The sequence below is a fragment of the Leptosomus discolor genome, chromosome 9 (assembly GCF_034619465.1).
Source record: "Leptosomus discolor isolate bLepDis1 chromosome 9, bLepDis1.hap2, whole genome shotgun sequence".
Lineage (NCBI taxonomy): Eukaryota > Metazoa > Chordata > Aves > Leptosomiformes > Leptosomidae > Leptosomus > Leptosomus discolor.
The window spans coordinates 13,089,707-13,117,245 of NC_141399.1; the positions used below are offsets into that span (position 1 = coordinate 13,089,707).

At 40.7% G+C, this 27,539-nt stretch overlaps 1 protein-coding gene across 2 annotated transcripts in view; it reads right to left on the reverse strand.

The window, feature by feature from the left end:
* Nucleotides 1–27,539, reverse strand: part of CHCHD6 (coiled-coil-helix-coiled-coil-helix domain containing 6) — a 111,362-nt gene that overhangs the window by 46,244 nt on the left and 37,579 nt on the right. For both annotated transcript variants that reach the window (XM_086470029.1, XM_086470030.1), the window contains exons 5-6: nucleotides 26,513–26,596; nucleotides 6,432–6,502 (exon numbers count right to left, since the gene is read on the reverse strand). In XM_086470029.1, the coding sequence (XP_086326155.1) occupies nucleotides 6,432–6,502; nucleotides 26,513–26,596 (155 nt within the window). The remainder of the gene's footprint in view (nucleotides 1–6,431; nucleotides 6,503–26,512; nucleotides 26,597–27,539) is intronic.

The window sequence follows — 27,539 nt, forward strand, 5'->3', positions numbered from 1 at the left end:
CCCTTCATAAGGGAGGAAAAAATCTCAGTCTCTCATCAGCCAACAACAAACACCACCAACCTCCTCTGTGCAGACAGATCACCATGATGGAAGGTGTCTCAGCCATCCTGCTACAGTCCTTACCTCCTCAGAAGGTGGAGATGTAGAAGCTCTGAACTACACAACAAACTATTTCTCTCCTCAAATTTCCCCCACTGGTACTTGCTTTTGGTCTCTCTTATCATACCTCCATCGCTCCAGGAGGAGACCCTGACTCAACAGTAAAGACGTTTTGCACCACACATATAATCCAGAATCAGGAATACAATTACTGTTCAAAATAGCAACATTGCCCTTGAAATCAGTTGCTACTGAATTAATGACCAGATTGTTAGGAGTGTTACCTCAACTTTGCCTTAGGCTGCTAATTAGCAAACAAGTCATTAATTCACTGGTAACAAGTGGTTTCTCAGGCATTATTGCTTCTGACATCTTAAATTCACCATTCTCTTTTGAAAGCTTCCCCAGACAACTTTAACCTCAATTCTCTACAAATCAACCCCATGCCACTACCACCAGCACACTATACAACACACACGCTGGAAGACAGAGGCAGAAAAACGTAGCGTGAATAAGCTGAGCTGGGTCATTAATTAATATTCATGATACATTTCCCAACTCAAGCCAAGGGGAGGGGGGAACCAAAGGCATAAGTAGTACTGGACATTGGTGTGGACCTCTCACTACATCTAAATACATAATAAAATACTACAAAACCCAGAGAAACCTTGCTTCCACCATGGTACACAGTGGAATACGTAATTCCCGATCTGAGGGCAGAGATCTGCTTCTATTTTCACTGCATTCTCCATGATAAAGAGCTTTGAATTGAAATATTTCACGTACTCTGATGTACAAAGTATTTCTGAGGTTTAACAGCTGCACAAATATCCATGCTTTTGAAAACCATCTGGATTTGGCCTGCCAACAAACCCTGATCTAAGGGTTTTATAATGACAACATTACTACAGAATACGAGTGCTTTCCATGTAAAAATCGATAGCAATAGAAACATCCCAAATAGACTACATGGAGTCTCTGGCACCTCTTCCTTTGCTATTCCAGTCTTCGCTCTTCAGGTCTTATTTTATAAATTCCCAAGTTCTACCAACGTACCTTTGAAGAAATGCTCTTGCAATTTTGCAAAGATACATTAATATTTTACACCAGTTTTTCAGCACTAACAGAACTGCAATCTCAGTTCATTGGACTGATTTATTAGTCATCCCTCACCATGCATGAGAATACAGATGATACTGTGAACACTAGATTAGAAAATCATTTTACTAACTGGGCAAAAGGAAAGTTTTATTTAGACCCAGCATCTTAGTAATCTCCAAGAACTGGACTTCAGAAAGATTTGACAGCTTGGATAAAGTATATAATCTAATAAATTTTCAAGATTTAAAATTCAGTTCAGAAAGAATAATCTGGCCCAAATGGAACATTTACACAAATCTGCTACACATTTGACTTCTATTATCACATACCACATTCCTAAAGCAGTAGGGAAACATACCTTGCTTGGAAACCAATGCACTGACAAAACTTGCTTAACAACAGACCTTCCAGAATTTGTAAAGAAAAATGTTTACATGTCAATGTAAATGAGTGAAAGTCTCTGTGAAGCAGAACTGAAAAGGATCGGAAAGCTTTTCTTTCAGTAGAATTCACAACATGTAAAATTAATGCCACAAAGTCAAAACTGACCCATCTACTCTTTTATCCCCTTTTGAAATAACTTGGGGGAAACTCATGCCTTCTAGTCTTACAGCAGTATTTCAATTTCCTACTAAAAGCAGAAACATGAGGAACAGCAAAGCTTTGACTAATGACTCATCTCTTTAAATAAAGATTACGTGAAACAGACTCAGCACAGACAGAAGTAAGACCAACAAACACAAACTAAGCACTGAGGGAAGAACAGGACTGGGATGGAGCAAAACCATTTTATGTGAAGGTATCATCACTGCAGGGCACAAAAAGACTATATTGAGATAAGGCTGGGGATGAGCTCCCAGCAGTAATCAGTCTTTTATTCCTGAAAACTCTTAAGTCCCTATTGCAGAGGCTCTTAATTTCAACACTAAATTAATCATTTATCTAATCTAATGATAGGAAAAATCCCAGAGCAATTTTTTTTTTCTTCTTTTTTTTTCTTTTTTTTTTTTTTTAAACTGATGTCTTTACCCTTCTTCTTCTCAGGCTTCATGTCTATTTCAAAGCTTAACTCCTGGGCACAGTCCTCTGTTGAAATACCTGAAGCCTCGTAGTAGATTTCAAGATTAATAAACTCAGGTATCACCACATAACTATCTTATAAACTTTCCAGATCTACACAAACAAGAAAAAAAAAAGCAAAAAAGTCAGATCCTCTAGGTTCCAGTTAGTGTTGCCATCTTGAGGGGTCATCAGCCTCATAAAATTTTGCGCAATTCAATAAAAACTTCGTCTCCACAAATACTGAAAGCAAATCATAAATCCCCGTTCCCAGCAGACAGTCCATCTACGAGCTTACCCCCCCCTACCCCCCACTGAGTCAGCCTGGTTCTCTACTCCACGTTCAGCCCAAGAGGATGCTTCCTATGTGCCAGTTTCTCTAACGTAATCACCTTAAATACTTATGTCCATTAAGTTTAAAGATCTTAGGACCATTAAATGGAACTCTTAGATATTAAGTTCCATATGGAGTAAATCTCTTTGGCAGTTTCTCCATTGGAAAGCTGCCTTGGATTCAAGGCTGATCTCTATCAGGATAAGAGACTGACGTTCTTTATGCACTCCTTGATGACAGTGCAAAGCATATGCAGTCCCCTCAGCACAACATGCAAAGCAACACAGCTATCGGTAAGCAGCTTCAGAAACAGTTCTGCAAACTATAAGGAGATCTCAAGAGGGAAACTCAGCTTCAGAACAATTTTATCTTTTAACAGTTTCCTAATCCCCTCACCCCACTCCTGCAGCTTTACCTTTTAGAGTCACACCCCCCCACGCCAATTCTTGCATCCAAATGTAACAACTACAAAAATAAAATAAAAATGTTATAAGACAACCTCCACAAAAGAAAACAAATCAAATTTTAAAAAATAAACCCAGCATTTTGAGAATAAATCTAGAGTGCCTGCACTAAGCCGTAACCTCTTTACTGATGTTTCTTTCCTTTCCCTTAACAGATTCAGGGACTGTAATAACATTTAATCCTCAGAAGCTAATCTAAATGTAACACTCAAAAGAAGACAAAGACAACGCAATAGAGAAAAAATTTGGCCACTGCCTTTTGGGAGTGCTGCTTTATCCCCAGAGCGAGCGCATTAATAGAGCTTGGAATGAAATGCCATTTTATTCTCTGTAGCAGGGAGGAGATTAGCAAGTTGTCTTCTCTAAACCCAGTCTGAGTCATGGCTCTATGAACACTGAGAAAAGGATGTGGAACGAAGTGAAGGGCGGGGAGCACTGGCTTTTTATTTACACGCTGCTTCCTTTGTGGGTGGTTACTGATGTGCACAGTTTGTTAAACAGGGAAGGAAAAGAGGAAAAAAGTTCTAGGTCTCCAGACTTTAATTCTGTTAGTTAACAAAAGAGAAAAATAATAATGGACCAATTACAACAACATCATTGAGACAATATGTCCGTGGCAACTGTCCAATTCACCACAGCGTGTAAGCAACAAGGGCAAGTCGCTTAAGGTGCTGAAAGCTATGCTCAGTGGTTTCTTGTTGCTAGGATCTTCTTTCTGGGAGAAAGAAACAGGTTGGACAGAGCCCAGAACAAAGGAGGAGACACTGAGGTAGGAGGAACGCAGGCTGGGTTCAGGTGAAGAGATGAGGAATGAAGTCCACTGCACAAGTCAGACCAAGCAGACATCAAGGCTAGTGTCCTACCTTGGAGTAGAAACCAAGAGCTAATGACTGTGTCAGTGATTTAACACAAAGCTCAGTATTAAGCACGTCACTTCTGTTTCCATGCAAAGGGAGACAGGAAGGTTTACCTGCCTACCTTGCAGGCATGCTGTGAAGGGTCACTGGTGGAAAGCTTGTACAATATTCCTAAGTGCTGCAACGCTTGATAATCACTAAGGAGAGGAAATACTCCATGGAACACTTAACCACTTACACAGAGCTGTAAATGTTGGTAACGGAATTACAGAAGTCAATAAATGCCACAAAACCACTGGTTTTTTGTTTCAATTATTTCTTATCTTTGCTTCAACATGGACTCTGAAAAACAGGGTATTTGCTGTGGGAACAGTCCCAGCTCTGTTCCGCTCTTCCTCCATCAGCTATGCTGATACACAATGGCAAAAGACAACAAATACAGGGTAGATTAGTCTCACAAGGCACAAGTGCCAGGGGCAGGTCAAAGATGTCAGTGAAACAGAGGTGATACAAGCTAGGGAAGAGACACTAAGGGAAGGAGACTCTCTCCTCTGCATTTGGAGAAAGTGCCACTCCTAGTTGCCTTTCATTACAGGAGCTGTCGTAGTCCAGCACTGGAAACAGGCAGAACTGCACTTCATTCATACTTTGGCTATATTCTAGTTCATGTAATTTTGCTGGAGTGTCAGTTTATTCCTGCCAACCAAGCTACTAGATCTGCATAAATCAGTCTTACCTATCTTAGCACTTCCTCTGCTTGCACATCTAATACGAAAGCAGAAAACAGGATGAACAAACTCTTCTTTCCACTGAAGTCACAGGATTTTGTGATTTATTACCATAAACAGGCTGTAGAAAGACTTGAATGTACAATGCCTAACAAGAGGACCTGACAACACGCAGACTTCAAGTCCTACCAATTAAACAGGAATGCCAATGTACGAAGGAAGTTTCCCTGACAGCCTAAGGAATCGGCCCCTTTATAATAGCTCAAGTTCATGTGGCCTTCAAATAGAAACACATTGTACAATAAGGCCAGAAGCCAGGGACTGGCAGATGATGAAGGCTCAAACAAAAGGGGAAGGAACCCCAAAGAGACCATAAACACATTTTCTGAATCTTGAAAGAAAGAGGCCATTAGCATTTGCATTTGTCTCAGCTACTTATGAGAAATAGTTGCATTCCTGAGTTTCCTATATTACCAGTCTTCACCTCCACAAGAAATAGAAGAGATCAAATGAAACTGAAACCTCAAGAACCAAAAACTTAAGACTACTATAAAAATTAGGTTAGTTACAGTCTGTAATAGCAAGTAAAGAACATAATCCAAGGTCCCAATCTCTTCGTTTACAAAGTCACAAGGGTAAATCATTGCTACATGTGTTCCTAAGAACTGATCACACATCTGCAGAAGCAAATCCAAGAAAAGACTGATCAAAGACTGTCATAACTTTATGTCCCATGAATTTTTAAAGTTTTATTTAAAAACAGAATTTAGAATTCTACTACAGAAAACTGTATGAAAATGCACTCAATGTGTTAGCTGCCTTGTTTTGGCTTCTTTAGCAACTTATTACTTGACTGTCCAAACAAAAATCTGAAATTACAACAGGTTATGTGATGCTTTGGCAGCCAAACATAATTTTAAATAAAGACAGCACAATATACTGCACACCCCACTAACATATTCATCACTACTATATTATCTATTTATGCAATTAAGTATCATACAGTCTGGACTGGACCCAATTGGACTACATATGTTGCTACTCCAGTTTACTGCATGTTGGCCAACTGTTTACCCAACTGAGATCCAAGTGCTGCTCTTGACAGTGTAATTTGCTTTGGACTCATTAATATTAAAGAATTATAGAAAATATTTTTTCTTGGACAGCTGTTAGTGTATGTGGAACAATAAGCTATGTAACACTACTGGCAAATATAAACGGAATTTAGACACTAAAGTCACGGCAAAAAGACAACATTAAAGGTCAGCTAATTGCGCCAAGGCCAGGACAGAAAAAGCATTGCGCCCATCTAAGAAAACATTCATGATAATTACAACTCTATTTTGATTGAAATTTGCAGGGCTAAGGTTTAGACTGTTTACCTTTTTCTTCCCTGGACAATGAAAACTTTAGAAGTGGTGCCATTCTTCCTACTCCCATGCAGTAGCCCAATGCTGCAATGTGTAGGTCAAATACATTGGGTCAAAGTTTGAACAGATTAAACACATTCCACTGCCATTTTGAAAACCCTGGTAAAAATTCCTACTTAATGTGAATTTCCTAAGTCCATGTCTTCTCTCTCATTCTCCCTTGAAAGATTTATCAACTTGATACTAAATTCTGTCAAGCTTGGCACAGAACAAGAGGATGCTAGCTGACAACTAACTCAGCCCCCTAAATACCTGTCAGGAGGTAACTTCACACCCCGTTTATGGGCATACCCAGAGGCTACACAGAGCATCATAAAATGCAACTGGAACCGCTGAAAAGAACAGAAATGGCTCCTCACTTTATCCACTCCTCTGCTTTGGTGGCTGCCTCCTGGTACTGCTCCGATGTCAGCTTGTAGATCTCTGCATTCTGAAATAAAGAATATAATGCTCAGCTCTAAAAATTAAAGGCATCTTGGATCTTATCCCACCACAGTTATCTTCCATAATTAATAATGAATTCCAACAAACGGCATATTCATTCCAAAGAACACAAAAAATGTTTAAAAGCTGATTTTCTTTTCAGCAAAATGCATCAAGGCCACAACACGTCCACCATTCCGTGCTTCACCTTTGTGAAGGGAAAGAGGGGGAAAGGTCGCTAACAACCAACCGTCAGCTTTGAGTACTCCATGTAACCACAAAAACAAGGTGTTCCCAGCACCGAGTTATTTTGAGGTAGGTTGTGCTTTGTTCTTTTTTTTTCATTAATTGCTGTGAAGGATCTTGTAAGTTACTGACATGCAAGTATCAAAATTGGCTGCTAGCACTGGAAAAATCCATTTTACATTTCAGTGCTCCTACTTATGTTACTTATTCTTTAAAAGAAAATTATGCAGCCTGTTTCCCTTTTAACAACACAGGGAGGCATATCAGGTATCAGTTAAGGCACTGCCAAACACAGGCTGGAGTGTCTTGCTGCAGGGCTTAAGAGGTTTGCATTAAATTCGCCTGAGCTTGCACAGAAAGAGTTTTAGTTCACAACTGCTCAGCCGCTGAACACGGAGGATGAATTCCTCCCCTCGGCTGCACTTACAAGCCTCCCAAGCACAAACAGCAGAAGGGAATGGCTGCGCACCCCCAGCGACTTCGCTGCAAGGTCTTGTGTCACTGAACTGCTGATAAAGCTGCTTTAGGCAACGCCTCTGGACTTTATACTGAAATAACTGCAATTGCCTCACTCAAAGCTCATCTGCAAGGCCCTTAGTCTGAAAAGGCACATGCAGAAAATATGCAATAATCAATCAAAAAAAGTGACAAAATGGTATTGAAAGCGAGGACAGCATTCATTTCAGGCCAGTTCTAGCTGCTATCTCATCTCTCTCCCAAATTTGGTCATTTCATATGAATACTATTCTTGCCCTTCTTCATTTATTTTCCCATAAATGCAGCTGTGGTCCTGCGTATGATGAGACGACACATATTGTTCAGTGGTTAGAAAAAGGAAAGGACAGATATAACTCAAGTTCTATTAGTGGTTCTGCCACTTGTGCAATCTTGGGCAAGTCACCATTTTCCATCTGCAAGTGAGGGATAACAGCTGCCTGTATCACTGAAGTTGTGTGAAGCTCAGCTAATTGGAAGGCTTATGCAGGTTTTTAGAGCCTGGCCTTCAAGGTGCTATATTTAAGCGTTTTATCTCTGATGCCCAAATTTATATCACATACTGAAAAAGCCACAGAAACAGACTCTGCTTTTCCAAACTTTGACCTAGGAGACAGACTTAAACTGAGAAATCATGGAAGAGCAACCACTTCAAAATGCATTTTGCCAGCAAATTGTCATTAACGTTTTCGTTTACTTGTGACATAATGGTTAAATTTCTATGCTATTAAACCTATTTTTTTCCTTCCTATAATGAAAAGTTCAGCTTTTAATGGAGCCTTTTTCTCTGTCCTGTAAACAGACCTCATGACTTTCGGCTCCCTGCTGTTACTTATTCACACATGAAACCACAAGACCTGTGCTTCATTAATTAAATTTGCCATTAAAAATTAAATAATGTGAATAAGTAGATGTAAGTGTTATCTCCATGGGCTTCATAAGTCTCACCATTTCTCCAATTACTACCCAAGCAATTTTCATATTTCATAGTATCTGATTTCTCAAAGGGACTGGATTTGAGAGATCAAAACGAGAGAAACTGGGAAAGAGAAAGCAAGGTAGTAAAATTAAACATTTTTCAGGCAATAGGAAGTAGTCCCGTCAGATACGATTAGCCTGCAGCACTCTGCAGTGAAACAGCAGCAGGAGAGGAAAACAGGAACAAATATATTGTACGTGAGACCCAGCACGAGGCTGGCATTTAACTCACCTAAAGAAAGGAAAAATAGCCAACAGATTCATTTGCTAATTGCAGTGTCAACTGAACTGGTTGTGGCATAACCTCACCTAGTTTATTAGAGAGAGTTCGACTGCCCAGTTCTATGGTCAGCCTCATCTTAAACAATATCAACTACAAACACGGACAAAAATAGCTGGGAAAGAAACCGGTACAAAATAGCTCTGGATCCTTCAACTGATAAAAGCAGGCAAGTGAGAACTTGAATGGAAAGGCAAGAATCTCAGCGAGGGAAAGAACGAGAGACCTGGCCTCAAAGAAACCACAAGGCACATGGCATGATGCAAAGATCAAGGAGGGGCACAGAAGACCTTCAACCTGAAGATGAAAGCTGCTGAGTTTTAAAAATGAAAAGGAAACATCTTTGCATGTGATCCAACCAGGCCTCTTGCCTTTGGATCAGACCTCTCTGCCACCTTCTTGCCCCCTCCCCCTCAAAAACACTAAAAACAATGAAGCAGTATTCCCAATGCTATGAATCAGTATCTTTAAATGCTTCCCCAAGTAAAAAAAGAGTTTTGCCATTTAAACCTGAGTTTGTTCAACAAGCAGACTTGTTCAACAGGTCTTCTTTGGCCTCTAGGTCCCTTCCTACCTTGGGAAAGACGCATTCACTTTTGTGCTAAACACTAAATGAGCAACAAATGGGCTAAATGAGCAACAGACAGGTCTTTCAGCATGGGCAGAGTCACAGCAGGTTTGTGATTTGGGGCTTAAGAGAATAATTTTCCAAGTATCCTCATCTATACAACTTCAGATGCAAGATCTGCTTCATTTTCAGTATTTTTTGCACCACACCACGGCAGGGAATAATGTTCCAATGGCCTACAACAATCCAGGACTTTATAATAAGGTTGTAAGATGAGGAACTAAGCCAGGAACCACCTATGCACTTCCCATGACTTCAGCAGAGCCACCCACACACAAGAGCTATTCAGCCGGATCAAGGTGTGGTATTTGCACTTGAAACAAAGTCTGAGCTGCTCATAGTCTTAGGGAAGTCCTTTAGCTTCATAAAATGATATTCAGTTGCACAGTAAAAGAGAGAACATGCAACACAAAATTACAAGACAACAACGCTCCTTTTAATTTACTCTCACAATATTTGATGCTTGAGATAAAATGGCAGCTCACAAAGAAAAAAGATGAACGTGAGACCTCAACTATTATTAAATAAAGCTCCTGGCAGCCTTAGTTGCAGAAATAAGTTTAAAAACATGACCAAAGGACACCATAAGGGCTCAAATAACAAGAGACACAGAAAGAATGAATGAACCACCTAAAATGTTTCACTTCTCTCAATAAAGCTGAGCCTTAGGGGAACCAACTTCAGAACATCAGAGCTTTGTCATATAGGGAGAGAGCTCTCCAGAGAGGACAAACAAACTAAACAAAGAAATGTTAGTTTGAAAGATTTTCCCCTGCTATTAAATGATGGTTCGTAGCAAATAATAAAAACACCAAGAAGTTATAAAAATACATAACTAGAGCCTGAAGACCAACAGAACCACTTTCCTTCACCCTGCTGCTTTTCTACAACAGATTTGCTGCTATACCCTTGCTCCCCACTCTTCCCAAAACACCCTTGCACTAAAAATTTGCCTTCCAAAGGGAATCAATTTTAAAACTCAGAGCTAAATTTGGAGTAATTTTAATTCAGCATTCCTCCTTGGCTGCAAACATGCAGAGAAACTCCAACACTCACTACTACACCACGCTACATACCCAGGCCCTTGCCACAACATATAGCAAAGAAAATAAGAAAACAATATAGCAGAAGACGGGTTCTTAGGGTTATTTCAGGAGGGAAAGTAATTGAAGCATAAAGAGAAAACCCTGCCAGCTCATTCTCACATTGACATTAAACCACATTCCTTACAACTTCACTGAAAAGTGTGCTACTTGCAGTAACATGTAAAACAGAAAACTGAGCAACGTGAGCATGAGGAACTAAATATTAATCAGATTTTAGGTGAAATTCTTTGTGAACATCAAGCAGCAGCAGCAAAAACCTGACACTGAGACACCTATTTCTGCATCAGGTTCAGTCTGGGTCAATAGATCAGACTGTGTTTGGACCAAAAAAAAAAAAAAAAAAAAACCAAACAAAACCCTCAACCACCATCACCACAGCTAGCTTGAGGTATTTTGACACCTCAGAGTATAGAAGCTTGTCAGTGGTCACAGTGTTTAAAGATACAAAGAGGATTAACAGCTGTTGAAACGCTGCCAGCCTAGATGAATGCTAGCGATTCCTCTGATGACACGGAGCAGGCCAGCGGAGGCCTTGACAAATGCTGCAGATGACAGCCAGGGGATGAGATGGTACGATCTGCCTCGCACCTGACAGACGCATAGTTTCGACCCCCTCTCCTGACATCCACACTCACCAGCTTCCCGCAAACCTCCCACCACAAGCCCCACTGGAGCCAAAAGGAGAACGAGAGGCAGCACCGCGTGGCAGGGGAACATGTGGTGTTCCCCAGGAGTAGGAAACACCGCAAATTTGGGAGAGAAAGGGGAAAGGCAGGCAGAGGTTCCTTCTCATGTATCAAATGCCAACTGGGGAGACGTTCAAATTCCTGCTTCCAGCTGCTACTGAAGCCAGAAGTAAGACCTCACACCATCCTGACAAAGCAGCATGACTCTCGCCTGCCTGCACGCACTTTGGGACGGGGAACATGCACGTGCCCTGGACACAGTTGCTGCCACCAGGAATGCTGGGAAGCTACAGAAAAAAACCTTTGGTTAGTGCGGGCTTTGGGAACCACCTTTGCTCACCGCACTGCCTAAGGGAAGTGAAGGTACACTCGGGCACAACACACCTCACCGGGTCGCTGGTTCACACGCACTATAAATCAGGTTGTTCATTCTCATTGCTCAGAAGTCTCATGCAAATGGCTCCTAACAGATTTGAAAAATTACCTCATCTACCCACACCCCTCCCGCAGGTATAAAGGCAGATGAGCTGAACCAATCTGTTCACCAGAGGACAGTTTGGATCTGTTAAAAATCAACCTACACAATCAATCACTACTATCAACCTTGGTCTAAAACAGGGAGTTTGGGAATTTCGGGACACACTGCAAGAAGCAATCTCTTCACCTCCGCAGCTCGCTCCTCTTGAATTCCCGTTCAGCCTGTTCGTTGGTATCAGCTAGCATTTAGCTAAAAGAGATTGTTCACATTTTCTCCTTCCTATCAAGCACAAGTGCACATACACATAGAAGCCGATTAACAAGGAAGAGAGCATAGAAGCCAAGGGTTAAACTTCTTTTATGCAAATTCCTATTTTTTTACTCAAAAGGTAATAGAGTAAAGATGTAAGCAAATGCAAACAGCTTGCTGATATGGAAAAAAAGATTTTTTTCAGCCAAAGCCAACTTCTAAACACAGCTCTGTTTGCTCTTCATGTGTGGGTTCGTCCACTCCTCCCGCTGAGACCAATAATGAAATGAGAGCATTGAATTTGTGTCATTCTGTTCTTTCCTTCAGCAATGAGCTGTGAGATCATAAATTTTGCATTAAGATTCAGAGAAGACAGGAAAAGAGCAATGTCCACAGTAACAACACAGGAAAGTTAAACTAGTCATGAGCAGAAGTATATTCCTGTTTGAACAGATCTTCTCACAACTGCAATATTATCCTGAATTGAAAGCAAAATATTAATTCTGTAGCATATCTAGACATCTTCTCAAAGATAAAATCCCACGAAATACCAATCTCCACAAAACTTGAGGGAGGCAGAGCTGGAGAGAAGGACCATAGCTGGGTTTAATCCTGTGGATACCAGGCTAGGCACAAAAAGGTTAAACTACAGTCCCTAAAGCACACAGTGAATCAAATGAAGCTACACACCGCAGGACTTCCCAGAACCAGGTTCCACACAGAGATACTCCATCTGGGTGAAAACAGGTTTGCAGAGCCAGAATGAGATCGCACACCAGAGTCAGACTACAAAAATACCCTGGGAAGAGTCCAATTAAAACAGGTACCCCACAGAAAGATTATATTAGGAACTTCTCCAAAGGGCTGCAAGTGCCTTACTGGAAACATGCAGAAGTGTCTCATGTTATCTTCAAGTCAAAGACAGCCAACAACAAGGAAATTATTACTACAGAGGAAATTAAAACGGGAAGAAGGAGCAAAACCTCCACCCCACCAGCCCCCAGCCCCCAAAAGAATTAAACACTGCATTTATAGCACACCATTCTGAAAAACTACAAATAAAGCACTAGTAATTCTTTAATCACAAACTCTGGGAAGCAAAAGCACTTTCGAAGAGAAAGGCCATAAAATGCCAGCAGGCAACCCAGGCTTTCTGACAAGGACAGCAATGTGAATGGCCCAGATCAACGCTAAAACTGTTGTAGGAGAATATCACTCTGCTCTCGTCCTAGCTGGAAGTTTAATGCAGGAGCGAGAAGTCTTAGGTGAGGAATTCACAGTAAATGCCCAAATCAATTATACCTGACAAGGGCAGGTAAACGGGCTTCCCAGGCATTGATTAAACATCAAGGGCTTTCAGCATCTGCTTCAGAAAAGTCTGACACCTGGCTGACCTTCAGAGATAACGTAGTGCCCGTGACTTTAAGGGTATGGCAATGCCTGTGAAATCCCTGCACCCGAGCTGGGCAGCTGCACAACTAGACCCGTGGCGATCACACAGCCAGGGTGAACTCCCAGATCACAGGACGCTGCCTCTTAACAACTGGGCATTGTCCAAGAGAGAGAGACAGGCGTGCAGAGAATCAGTGCTAAGAGAAAGGGAGAAGAGAGAAAGAAGGGAATTTCCAGAATATCAAGAGTGCCAAGGTATGCAGCTGAAAGTCTCACTAGGAGGCTGGTCAGCACTTCAGAGGGGAAAAAAGAAAAAAAAAACAACAGAAAATTGGCAGTCATCAAGTACTTGTCATACATTAAAAAAAAGATACCAAGTACATTGCCTTGTCAGACCTATCACAGGAGCTTATTTTGGGAAGGAAGGAACATTATAGCTAAGGTTTGATGCCATCATGCCAAAGCTAGTATTTGACAGAGCCTCCAACAGAACTCCCACCACCTCGGACGGGCATGCTGAAGCCAAAACTCCCGTCTTTCTCTGCTGAGAATATCTCCAAGCCCCATTTATAAACTGCAGCAGCTGGCCCAGTTAACAGTTCCTGTCCCAATTTTTAAAATCTAAATTATATTCATGTCCCCATCCTTTGTGACAACAGGTACCTAAGGAATGCCATTCACTGGATTCTCAGAGGAAGCCAGAATAGGAGGGACCAAAGGCAGCAGGATGTGCAAGAGGACTGGAGAACACTGAAGAAAATGCATCACACCCATGCACTTGCACAGGTAAAGGGAACTGCAGGGAAGTTCACTATAAGAAACAAACAAACAAACAATAGTCCTCCAAAATCCAGAAGTATACCAAAGCCTGCACATTCCAGCCCCTCCCGGGGTTCTTCCTCCACCCCCAACTGCAAATTATTCTCCATGTGCAGTTCCCAGTAAATCAAGCTTTGCTAAATAACCCCGACATGTGTGGGGCTGAGAACCAGCCAACAAGCAATGATGAGATGTCCCTGGAATGATTAAGGAAAATGCAGACATCTCTCAGGTTACAAGGAAGCCTGTTGTACTCTCCCCTTAGTGCATATGCAATGCTGCAAGCACTGTTCCGAAAACCTCTGATATTCAAAGGCTCATTTGGTTGACAAGGAGCCTGTGGATTCGTGGACAGATTGTCACACAAACTGTCAGGTTTTTAGAGAGACTATCAGACCTCTCTTTGCCTACGTTATGGAGCACATCAAAGACACAGAAGATGAACCAGACGCAGACTGCACAGATCTGACAGAATGGTGGGTGTACATATTCAGAATACTGTACTGCTGGGGGGGAGGCTTAATGTGAATAATCAGGGGCTGAAAGTTCCAGAAATGTGACAGTTTTTGGCAGCGATTCTCATCTTTGCATTTATTTATCGAAGGAAGAAAAACTGCCATACTAGAGGCAAACTTGGGAGAGGAAGAAAAATTGTATCAGCAGCAATTTATTTTGCTACTGTACTTTTTCTTTATTATTATTACTCCCAGAACATTTTCTGAAGATATTTGTATTTTCAGTCAGGGTTCTCTCACTATGCTTACAGCTTCTCTTCCCATTTTATCCTGTAGGAGAGGCTGGTTTAATGATCACCGCCAAAAAGACTGCTAGGACTTTACAGGTCACTGTACATGGTTAATGACACAGACAAATCCACACTTTCAGAAGTGCCCGCTGGCTTGTGGCTCTGTCTGGAGATGCTCAGGAGCTCATTATTCAAAACTTCAAGCTCAAGTTATGGGTAATCAGCACACCTGAAGAAACATACCATACCTGAACAACCAAAAAGTGAAGTAACAAAAGCTATTATAGAAAATACTAACCTTAAGGATTAGGGTCTCGCTTTTTAAACGAGGACAATGTTCACTTCTCTTCCAGTGAGCTAGAAAGCTCAGTTAATGAATACCTGGAAAAAGTTCCCAGCTCCACAGCTCAAAAGTAGTTCTACAAGGATAACTTGATGTCATTCCCCTTCATTAGCAATACTTGGACAAGCATTATAAAGCAACGAACGGTGTACCTATTTTACAGCTGGCAAAATTAGGCTATTTCTACCAGGAAGAGATTATCACTTAAAAAGAAAAGTAAAATACAAAATAAAGCACTGATAACAAGAAAAAGAAAATGGATTCCTTTGGCCTGCCTTTACAATACCACTGTCACATAACCTCCAGTTCTTCCTATAAGGCATCACTTATGACAGAGAAAAGAACACTAGTGTCTTTTTATATTTATTTTGCTATTCAAAATGGATTGAAATTCTCCACACAGTAAAAGAAAATAAATATGATGTTTATCCTAAGATAAAAAAGCTGAGGAGGACAAAGGAGAAGGGATGGTAAAAGGGATAAGAAAGAAATCAGAAAATATTTGTAAGCAATTTTCTTTCCATCATTTGACAGTCTCATTCTCTCCACTTTTAGTGATCTCTTTCACACAGTTTTTAACAGAGTGGTTTTGCCTCCTCTGAAGAGGACAAGGCATTGAAGAGACATTTCTGTAGCTGGCAAAGAGCTTGTGAAGTCTCCAAAGACAAGCCCAGAAGGACCACAGACCGCCAATCAGGTGGAAAGAGGTGTTTTCACAGCAGGGCTATTGAGACGTAAATATTAACATGAAAATCAAACACCCACAGAGAGCAGAGGCAGCCACACAAATGCTTCATTCCCATACTCTGACAGAGACCACTCCTTCACAGTCAATGACTGTCACAACCCTGGTGCATGATGTCACCCATGGCCTTCAATAGCTTTTGGTCACCACCAGCTTAGTGTCATACTTTCATCACGGAATCCAAGCAGAGGAAAGGGAACAAGACATGTCTCACTTTTACCCTATTACAGAATAATAGGAATAATTACTTATTAACATTAAGCCAGAAAAATCTCATTAAGCCTTGCAGCCAAGGCACCTCAGGAACATAAATGGAAGAATGTCACACATATGATTTGCTGTACACCCAGAGATGCAAGCTAAATCTCCTCTTGGAATTTAATCTCTAAACACTGTCTCTAGCAGTAATGAGTACTACATGCAAACAACAGACCTTGACACTGGAACTAAACGAGGAAGAAATAAAAGTAGGCTTAAAACACCAAAAGAAATATTTTGGCATAAGCATGGTAATTATCTGGGTTTGTTGCTGTAGCTGATAAACTTTGTAAGAAGTAAAGGCTTGGGAAACAGTGTTAAAGTGGGTTTTTTTCAGGCTGATGAAAACAGTATCAGTTTTTCACCTGTATCTACTGGACAAGACCAAACAAAAAATCCTAGACCTTCTACTGAGGACAGGTTGGGCTCAGAAATCAGACAACAGGCACACAAAGAAGGGACAGAACTATACTTTTGATGGGGAACAACAGGAGGGGAAAAAACCAACCACCACAAACACTGCAGACCTGCAGCCAAACCCTCTCTCCACAGAACAAGTGAACACACAACAAACTCAGAATCCAGCGCTGTCATATTTTCAGCCAGCAAGGACAAACCCTGTGTTCCTCACCAGGATGCCCTTTGCCTATCATAGAAATCGACAGCTAGGACACAATTTTATTTATTTTTTTTTTCTTCCTCCTGGAACAAACTCTTGCCTCTAACTGGACGAAGAGTTATCTCGGTGCCACACGAATGAGTGATTAGCCATCAGGAAGTAATGGCTTTTTGCTGCTGCTGCTAACAGAAGCTGTATCTCAACAAATGACCTAAAGGTGAAAGGTCTCATATACTACACTTAATTACCTAAACAGCCAAAGGAAGTTTTGTGGTATACATAACTATTATGAAAAATGAAGTTAAATTCACATACATGCCCAGGCGGGCACACCATACAGCATTTTTACATGCCCATATGAGTCGCAGCCCAGCCAGTTGAAGGCTTGCTGCATGTCAGGGCAAATTAGATGATTTCTATATACCACCCAATACATCATAAGACATCTGGGGGGAGGGGAATAAATATCCAGGCAATCCTCAACTGATCAAGGCGTGCAAGCTCACAGCAACCTTGCAGCTTGAAATCACGTAAGCAAAAATTTGTCTTTTGTTCAGAAGAATGGGGAGGGAGAAGGAAAGAGAAGGAATTAGGCCTTTTTTCTTATGAAAAGACATGAACTGCAATAATTGGGAAAGAAAAGAAAAGCTAGCTCTTTTTGTAAAAATAACGGAGTTATTACAAGTCTTCTCAAATCAGAGGCTTAGAGTTTTATCTCAGCTCCCGCACTTCCTTCTCCTATCTCTCGCTCCTCTGTGGCCCCTTGGAGACTGGCACAGATTAAGTGGCCTCTTGGCCTTTTCTGGCTCTGTGGCCATTCCTTGCTGCCGCTGCCCTCTGCGCAGGGCAGCATCTTTTATCTGACGGCTCTCCACCGGTGAATACCTACCAGGGCAAAACTCTCCTCTCCACATTTGTCAGGGTTCAACTCCCTGACAGTCCTTGTGCATATGAGATGTATGTTTAGTATTTTTATTACAAACAAAACAAAAATTTCGTCATTTCATATTTATTTACCACGTGGCTGGACTGCAAATGGGTGAGCCAGGCAATCCTCATTAGAGTCAAGGTGTTTAATAGTAAACTGCGATTAGGATCATTCTTCGTGCAGCAGAATAGAGCGCCAAACCACCAGCTAACCCCAAAAACAAGGAAACAAAAAACCCACCAGTCATCACCCTGGGAGATTCTCCGACAGACGAAGCAAACACCATTTGCTGTGGCTCAAGACCCCACAGCAAGCCTGATGGTGCACATATATTTAAGAACATTAAAACATGTTATTTACAAGCTACTTCTGAGTCACTCTGCTCCCTTCAGAATGTGCATTATATGTTCAAGAAATTGGAGTAGCTCTTTTATTTATGTTTCTTTAAAATGACTGGCAGATGGGGAAAAACCTTCAGAGAAGTGGCCCTAGGCTGTCATGAAACATGTATTTAACACACCCACAGTAAACTACTAAACACACTCACTTCAGAAGGTACAGCCGCTGTAAATATGGAGTAGTCTCTTTTTAAAGTCTGATCTCTGGACTACTCAATTCAGCACAAATTTGAGATGTTCTGTGGAGTCTGCCCAATTTACAGAGTAATTATTAGCCATATTTTCCATTAACATGATGACAGCATATTCTGTAAGGGCAGAGCCGTAATTTTAAGGACCTTTTCAAAATGAGCTCAGGCTTTGGCTTTATTTTTAAGTCACAATAGTGATGCCTTTTTTCCTGCCACATGTGGAAGGACCGCTGCGGGCTGAAATAGAAATCTCAGATTCCCCAAAGTCAGGCTCTTATGCAAGTGGATTCGACACACAGAGGGAAGTTTTGTCTACCTGAAACAATTTCCAAGACTAAGTCTAAATCTGGAATATCCCAAAAGAAGCGCAAGCTTCAATCATCCAAATCCCAGCAGGCATACAGACTTCAGCCTAAGGTCTGGAACATATTTAATCAATTCACTGTGCTAACTCTCTACAGTTTCATAAAATAGCCAATACTGCAATAACAGGGCCAAAAATTAATTGTACACTGGTTGGCGAATTACACAGAAATAACAGGCAGCACTGGTGTCTATAGCAGCAGGATAATGTAGTTGGTGCTAAGGTACAACTACACCACAGTAAAAACAGACGCAGACAGCATGTGTGTGTGTGTGCATGCAAGTGCTGCTTTCCATTAGAAAAGTAGCATTGGTTTTATTGGTAACAGTGCTACCTGTATACACACACATTTATAAATACCACTCTGCTTATAAACAAGCGTATAAACAGCACAAAGTGGGAGAAGAGAGAAATTTAAACTACTTGGCAATAAGAAAATGAATGAAATTAAGGGAAAATTGGGTTGAACAAAAAGGTGAGGGAGGGTATCAGAAATATTAGATAATGGGGAAAGCTCTCAAAAGTAAGACAAAAGCAGCCCTTGTTTTGCTCTTTTTGGACTAGGTTTGACAAATACTCCAGTGTTGAGTTCTAACAAAGAGACAAGATCACATTCTAGGTCTTTTTGTTCAGCCTTTAACAAGTCTTCATAGTGATACACTGATGAGACCAGATACCAGATTGTTATCTAAATTCAGCTGCTAAATTCAGTGTTAAGACACTAAGTTCAAACCACACGTTGCCACATTTATTTCACAAGTCGAGCCTGAGGATGGATTCCTCCAAGATGAAGCAGCCCATAAGCATCATTCTCTCCCTCTGTAAAGGTACTCTAAATGCCAGGGAAACAAAATCACCGTAAGGCTCTGACAGTTCACCCTTCAGCACACAGACTGCAAACGCATTTCTGCACTAATCGTCCAGACTAAAGAGGAAGCAAACACTTAGTTGCTGTTTGCATAGCGGCTGCTTGTAATTTGATGTAATATACTGTACATCAGTCAACACATATTGAAGAGAACACACATGCTGCAGAGAAGGCAGAGAGGCAGTGCTGACATCTAACACATTTTATTTACCCTATTATAGATGTTCTTTGAGTTCATCAAATTACCAATCAATTTATCTGATCTCTAAAAGCTGGTGTACTGAGGTATATTAACCACTAAACTTTACAAGCTTACAGCAAAACAGCCATTAAATGGGTGAATTGAGCACAGGGTACTGGAAGTCAGTTTGTGAGCTGGCCAACGGCAACAACAAAGCAACCTCTCCCTGCAGACAGGGAGACAACGGAGAAGCACTAAGAAGGCAGCCTCCTCTAGACGCTGTTCAGCCCTAACGGATACCAGCAGAAAGAAGAAAGTAGGGATGCCACATTTCCTCCTCCTCCTCCCCCAGCATGACATTTAATGTCCGTGAATAACTGAAAAGAGGAAAAGGATGGGAAGTCAGAATCGGTTCAGATGACAATTTCAGGTTTGTTCTTTTTTTGTTCTGTTCCTATTCAGAAATTTAACACATAACAGTACAAAATCTTCAGTTCTTTAACTATCAACAGCTGCACCCTGAGAGACTGCTAGAGCCTCCGCCGCCTGAAAGACAACATCCACACAGTCTCGGACAGACAGCCCAAGTGACTGGGAAGTGATCCGGATGATAAGGACGGATCTTATCAGCGTGTTTCAGAAAACTATACTGGGGATTCTTATTCTTGTGTTCAGAAGATTAAGTCAACAGTTCGATGAACTTGGGCGCTTTGTTATATTGCTCCACTGGCCTGAAATGCAAACTGCTTTTTCGGATCACAACTGTTGTAGGTTCACATAAAGTACTGCTGGGTTTGTGGGAGGAAGGGTTTGCAGCAGGAGCAGGGGATGAGAAGAGATCAGAACAAATTAGGTAAGAAAAAAAAAAAAATTGAAGTTGTAAAGTCTATTGTAAGGCTCAATTACAAAGTCGGGGACAAGAAATACTTCTGAAAAGGAAACACATTTTGAGACCAGAACTTGGTTTCACACCAGCTGTTCTTCCTCAAAGTACCCCACAGCACTGGCTAGAGCAGTAAGCTAGTGGCTGGCAACACACTGACTGGAGGCAAACAAAGCAGCCCTTACACGCACAGCAATAGCTCACATGCAGCCCTAAGATGTTACAGGCCATTTTACTGAGAAAGTAAATGGTGTCGGTGACACCTGCCAAGACATATCAACTCATTTAGAAAAGGGCACTGAATCTTTAACTCCCACTGAGAGGGCAGAGGGTTCAGTTGATGATAACACCTCAACACGGCTTGCTTTGTCAAAGGTAGGTGAGTGCTCTCTAGGTCTTGTGGATACAGACACAGCCTGGGATCCCCACTCAGGGAACCAATTCCTTGTCCTCTTCAACAGAAATACCCTGCCGCCTTTGCCAAACATCAGTTTGTTCAGCCCCACAGAATCTGCCTAAAATTGACCCAATTGCCTAAAAAAGACCCAATATCAACATATTATTCCGGAAGTCTTCTTTTTCCAGGCTGCTGTCACCTTTTCCACAGAAATTTTTATTGAGATGAGTTACTTGCCAAAAAGCATAGAAACAACAGAGGACTCGCACGTAGGGGTGACCTTGGTGCACCAGAAGCAGGAGGCTGCTCCAAGAAGAAGGATCAAGACCAGTAAGAATAACAAACAAATATAAGTTTGCCTCCCATTCTTTACACATCCTAAATGCTTTACAAACATGAATTAAATGGTAAGTGCAAGGGCAAAAGGAGATTAATTTAAACAAACCAAACAAGGTGAATGCCAGACACAAAATTACAAGATTTGTGAAGCTAAGCAGAGAAAAAGGTGCAGTCTACCTTGTTAATAAGAGAAAAAAAAAAAAAAAGGTATTTGTTTAATGCATTCCTTTCCCGCTTGCATAAATACTCTACAGCTTATGAATACCTCTTGTGCTACTTACTGTTCTGAAAAACTACAAGCAGAAAAACGTTGCATATTAATGTACCCACTGCTCACAGTAGTCCACAGCCACCTAATAAAAGATAACGTGGGAGTCGGAGCTTAGGAAAATCCAAACAAAGAACAGACATCATCTATAGCAAGGAGTTTCACTTCATCTGCTGAGATTACCTTCAGCATTTCTCTGCCGTTTTACACTACTCCAAAGAGCTGCTCATGTTTTGCTTTACTGTAGCACTGCCCTTAACCTTTGTTAGGTTAAACCCAGCAATAGGCCAAATAGCAAAAGGAGTCGAACAAATATTTGCTCGGGAGAAAGTATACAACTAATATGCTAAGTGAAATCTCCTGGCATCTGAAGGGTTCCAGGAGAGACTGCATGTTTGTCTTACACCTTTTAAAGAATGTCTCTAGCATTTGGAGAAAGCAGGACAATACATACACAGAATCCTTAGCAAAAATCCCGGTTCTGATCAGTATACATGTTAACTATTTATACCAAGCTCCCTCCATCTCCCTCCCTGCTTCTCAGTAACATAGAAATGCAGGAAAGAACATCATCTTAAGCTTCTCAAATTGTGTTTCTAAGATTTTCCTTACAGATTATTAGGTCCAACTCTCATTATTTCTACCCAGAGAAACACTACAGTGCAAAACCTTCTTCAAAACAGTTGAGACAAGACCCACTTTTTGTGAAACAATTCCAAATTACATGGATGAGATGTAAAATTAAACCAATCAGAGTTAGAAGTTTAACTGCTTATAACAAATTATCCAGGTCTCGTTACTGGATTACTTATTGGAGATTAGACAGTCACATTGGAAACACAAGTGTGGAATGGAATGCCTGTAACATCAGCTCCAAAATCCTGCAATTACATACAGTCATATAAGAAATAGTCAGTTCAAAGGATCTGTTCCCTATAATTTGCCTGATTACCAAAATACTTCAGGCACTCCAAAACAAAAACATACAAGCAACCCAAGAGACTGAAATGCACAACTACAATGAACTGCCAGAGTTAAAGTCAGGAAGACCAAGGGCATCACCAGTATCCTGATCATCTGCAAGTAATTTGTTCAATAAAATTTAGTTTTTTAAAAAAAAGTCTGCACTGCCGGCAGAACAAAACCTACCACCACTTCACACACACACAAAACACCTGACAAACTGATAACGAAGGGTGCAGTGGGAAGAATATCTCCGAACAACAAATCACAGCATTGGTTTAATCCCAGTACAGCTACTTCATGCATTCAAATCTGCACTCAAAATAGCTGAATGCTGATAGTAGCAGTAGTGCGTGGCATTTGCTCAACACAAGTCAGAAGTGCAAACCAAGTGTTAGCCACTACAAAGAAAGAGAGAACCAAACAGCAATTCTGATACAGCTACTGTATATATTCACGGTCCACCCATATCTTGAGCACTGTGTGCACAGTTCTGGTTCACACCTCTCAGAGGATTAAATTTGTATCCCATATACTTGCCCTGATCTTATGCTCATCCCTGGGCATCCACTTTCAGTGACAGTCAGGACCTGCATATTGAACTGGTGTGACACAGCACTGCTGCACTCCGCATCTATCTTCTTCCAGTGCTTTAGTAGATGATGCAGGGAAAACCCCCAAAGCTGAAACACTGAAATTATTTTTTTTCATACATTGCCTTTTCCTGTGAAAATTTTAATAAGACTGTCTAAAAAACCTGAGTTTCTCAAGATCTGTTTGAAATAAGGTACACCCACAGTTCATCTCATGCAAAACTAAAGGCAAAGCCTTTTTAGCATTTTTATAGCTTTACTGTTTCACAACACTTTGCCCTCCCATTATAAGCTATTCCATCATATAGATAGAATAACTGAGATAGATGGACTAAGTAATTGTTTCAAACTCCCAAAAGAGAAACAGCTATTAGAAAATGAGCAGTTTTTTGGTTCCAATTCTGTGCTCTGTCCAGTAGATTACAGTACTCTTTCAGAGATTACAAAATAAAAGGATAATGTATTCACAAAATCTGCTGCATTCAAGGGAACTACGGAGTTCAATTCTGGTCAATACATCTCAAAGACAGAGCCGCAAGGGGAAAAGGCCTGAAGACAAACAAGCAGAATGAGAAACCTGTAAAAAAAAAAAAATCATTCACACAAACAGAGGCTGAAAACGTAAGGACCGCTCATCTTAATGGGAAGGTAAAAGAGGGAACAGAAGTATACAGATAATGAATAATGAACACAATCCCTTTTATTTCTTTCACATAAAGGATATTACATGAAAAAAAAAGTATTTGAAACTGGTAACAAGAGAATTTATAGAGTATTTAAGTTAACCTGTGGCACACACTGCCACATGATATTGGAGGCTAAGAGCTAAACAAAGCTTCAGGAAAAATGCCTGAGACATGTAGAAAAACGATGGCAGCAATCCAAGTTCAATTACAGTGAATAAAAATACTGAATGAAAATAAACTCTTTTGCAGCAGGGCATGTGTCAGCCTCCGACTGACAACACTTAAGAAGACTCTTCTCAAAGTTGTTTTCCAAAAGTTGTTTTGTTGTTGTTCTGTTTTGGTGAGGTTTTTTTGCATATTCCTTCAAAGTCTTTGAAAACCGACCACTGCCAGAAGAAACAGGACAGTCTCAGTGTTTGATTCAGTCCAGCAGCTACTACGTTGTAAGGAGGATATAACACAATTACTCTTAGCATCCTACCGGGAAGGTACTTAGTTCTCAACATCAACAGTTCAAAACATCCTACAAAAACAAATCTCTAAGTCTCCCACTGCTGAACTCCGTTATCATGCAGAAGCAGGGACAAAGCCAGCCTGAGGTTATAGATAGGCACAGCAGGGGAGGAGAGAGGGCAATTCCCAACAGCCTGATCCTTAGAAGGAGAAATTTCAGCTTTCTAAATCCACAGTGAGACATCACATTCATTCACGCCCAGCCCAACACCTTCGAACTACCAGTGACGGTACTCGAAGTGACCATCCCCTCTGAAAACAGCAGAGGAAGCAAACTTCCATTTCAGAGCTCTCCCCACCTCATCCCCTTACTGACAGCTTTTTTCTAATACAGACCCACACATACACACATACGTACATAGATAAAAATATATCTAAGCCAGAGTTGGAAGACTTGAGCACAGTGGAAGGAAAAATAAATAAATAAATGTCAAGGTCTGCGTGTATTCAACAAATAAAAGCAGAATTATATAAAAGCAACAGCTAATAAAAAAGATTGTTCTGTGCTGTGTTCTCCATCTTTCCAACCATTATAGGAATAAAATTATCCACAGAGAAGATAGAAAACCTTTTTCAAAACTAATACAATTAAGCTTTATTACATTGTTTCAAGTACATTCCTCTCCCTTCTAGCCCCCACTACCTCCCACTCCAATCCAGACTAACGGTTGGAAGCATTCTTCTATTTTATTACCAGCAAAATGCTAGTGTTTAAGGGTCAGAAACGATCTAGTGTTTCAAGAGAGAAAAGAAAATCTGTCCTTTCTATCTACTTGCTTTGTGCATGTAAGAACTAGAAGCCAGTTTCTACGCAGCTCTGCAGTTTGAATAGGTCTATGGGCAAGCTACCTTACTGCCCCAAAAAGATCCTGCACTAAAATATTCATCACCTCTTTTAAAAAGTTACCCTGCAGCAAGGGACATGGACCTGAAAAGGGAAACACAAAATACAACAAAAGACTTCAAAGAGAGGACAATGCAGCCTGGTCACAAACTTCTCCTCACCCCACTGTCCATAAAGGACAGACACACACACAAATTTTCCCTGCAGTTTCCACTCCATGAAACCAGATCAGGAGAAAAGAATATAATAGAAGCACACAGCATGAGACCAAGAAATTGCAAAAATTCCCTTTGCGTATGAACATATGGACAACTGTGATAATTAGAACGATAGCTGCTAGATTGTTTGCAATTTCACTGAACAATCCCCATTATCTAGAAATAGAATTTAAAAATCTGAATGCAACACTGAGTGGTAGTTTTAATAGTTTATTTTTTAATGAACTGTATGGATTAAAGTGTTGCAAAATTGTATCATGTGAAATTGCTCATGGGCATGTTTTACCATCAATGGCTTAAAAAAAAATGCTGTATGGACAATCATGCAGTAGCAGGGAATGAGAAGGGGAATAGATGTGACAATAGTTTTTTACCATTTCTATAATCTACAATTTTCCCATGTTCCATATTCACCACCATGCTACGTGTTGGTAGTGAAGCTGATTGATTATCTCTTTACAACCCACCTTTTTTATTGTTTGTGTTTCTTTTCAGTCACATAACAGAACCACAAGTCAGATGTATGCAAGTCTCTGTCAGGAGATCTAATTGTTTCAAGTTGGAGAAGATTATTCTCCACGTTTATTAAAAAATAAAGACTACTTATAACATTATTTCATTTTGCCAGGAAGTGAAAAACGCATTAGTTCATAAGGAACAGCATGGCTGCTCCTATTTTTATGGCATCAATTTTTAAAAACTCATCATGGTAAACAATTAAACAGAGAAGCAAATCCCATGTTTAGGGGAGAGATTCAAATCCCTAAATGGATTTTCAAAGGTCATTTCAGGATTAAAAGATGCTTGACGGTGTCTCTTTAAATCATGTTCATTTCCAAGGCTTATCCAGCAAGAAGCAGGCAGTGCACTGCAGCACCACCCTTTGAACTGCTGGGCTCCCCAGAGAAAAATTAATAATAAAACTCTAATTCATATTTATAGCAAGATTTGTGGCCTTTTTTTTTAATTTAGGAAAGGATTTTTAACAAAAAGAGTAAAAAAAAAAAGGGCACTCTGTTTTAACTTAGCTTTCACCTAACCCCCATGGTGAAAAGGAAAATAAAGTTTGAATTACTTTATTAAAAAAATCAACCAGTTAAACGCCCTTTATCTCTCAAATGCAAGTTGTTCAGAAGATTTGGTTTGTACAGCCTTTTCATCACTTAGCTATGTAAGGGGTGGGGGCAGACAGATACTGTGAGCTGACAGTTCCAGGTTTTGGCAAAATGCTTCTTGTTTCTCTGCTCTTTGGATCCATGCAGCATCCAATCGCATTAGTATTCAGAGGCCACAAACAAAAGACAGCTTCGCCTTACCTTCCTCTCAATGCGGGCCAACTGCTCTTTATAGAAAGCCTCTTGCCGCTTCAGTTCTGCCTCCTTGCCTTGCAGCTCCACAGCCTGGGAAGAGGAACAAAACAGAATCAGTGGAAGAAATTAAAAATGAAAAAGTGTGAGGGCAAGGAAAGCACATGGAATGCAGAGTGGAAGGAACTAAAAAAATCACTGCTCAGGACTGGTGCACAAGATCCTTCTCAGCGGAACTACAAACCTTCAGTATTGGAGTTCATTTAAGATTATCCCCACAAGTTTGAAACTCTCTTAATAGTATGATACTCAAACTTATAACCTTGATTGTATTTCTCCTTATTAAATGAAAACATACAATCATAGAAAGGTGACACCTTCCTACTGCCTTTTTCAGAACTCCAAGTCTTTATTTTTCATGGATCGTGATGTTTTTTACTCCACCTTCATTGTTCTTCACCTTACCTTAAAAATAAACCCCAAATCCTCCACTTAATAAACACCTGCCCCTTGGAACAACAGAAAACTTCTACAGATTTAACAGATCCCTACAATCATGAGCAAGATCCAAAACACCAGTCTATGTTGTAATATTTTTATAGCAACGACCATGCATTTGCTTCTACACACATACATAGGACTACCCTGACAATTAAGTAGTCTCTGTGCACACCCAACCAGCACTCCCAGAGTTCTCCTGCCTGGGTGCTGCAGATTTGGAGAGGAGATGGGTGTCAGAATTTCTCTTCCATCTTCCAAAGTACAAGTGTGACACTTCCAAAACAACAAACTTGGTATACAAGCACGAGCTTAGCATAACTTGGTCATCAACTGAACAATGATCAGTTGCGTGGTTACAACAACAGCTTTTGCCTTTTAGCTCTTTACAACCACCAACGCTTCATTGCATTTCCATCCCTAAACAGAACTAGCATCAAGGAAACATGGCATTGATGGACCTGAACCAAACTTTTTAAGCTTAAAAGTAACAAGCAAAAATAGCAAGAAGAATGGCACCTTTTTTTCTTCCCCTATC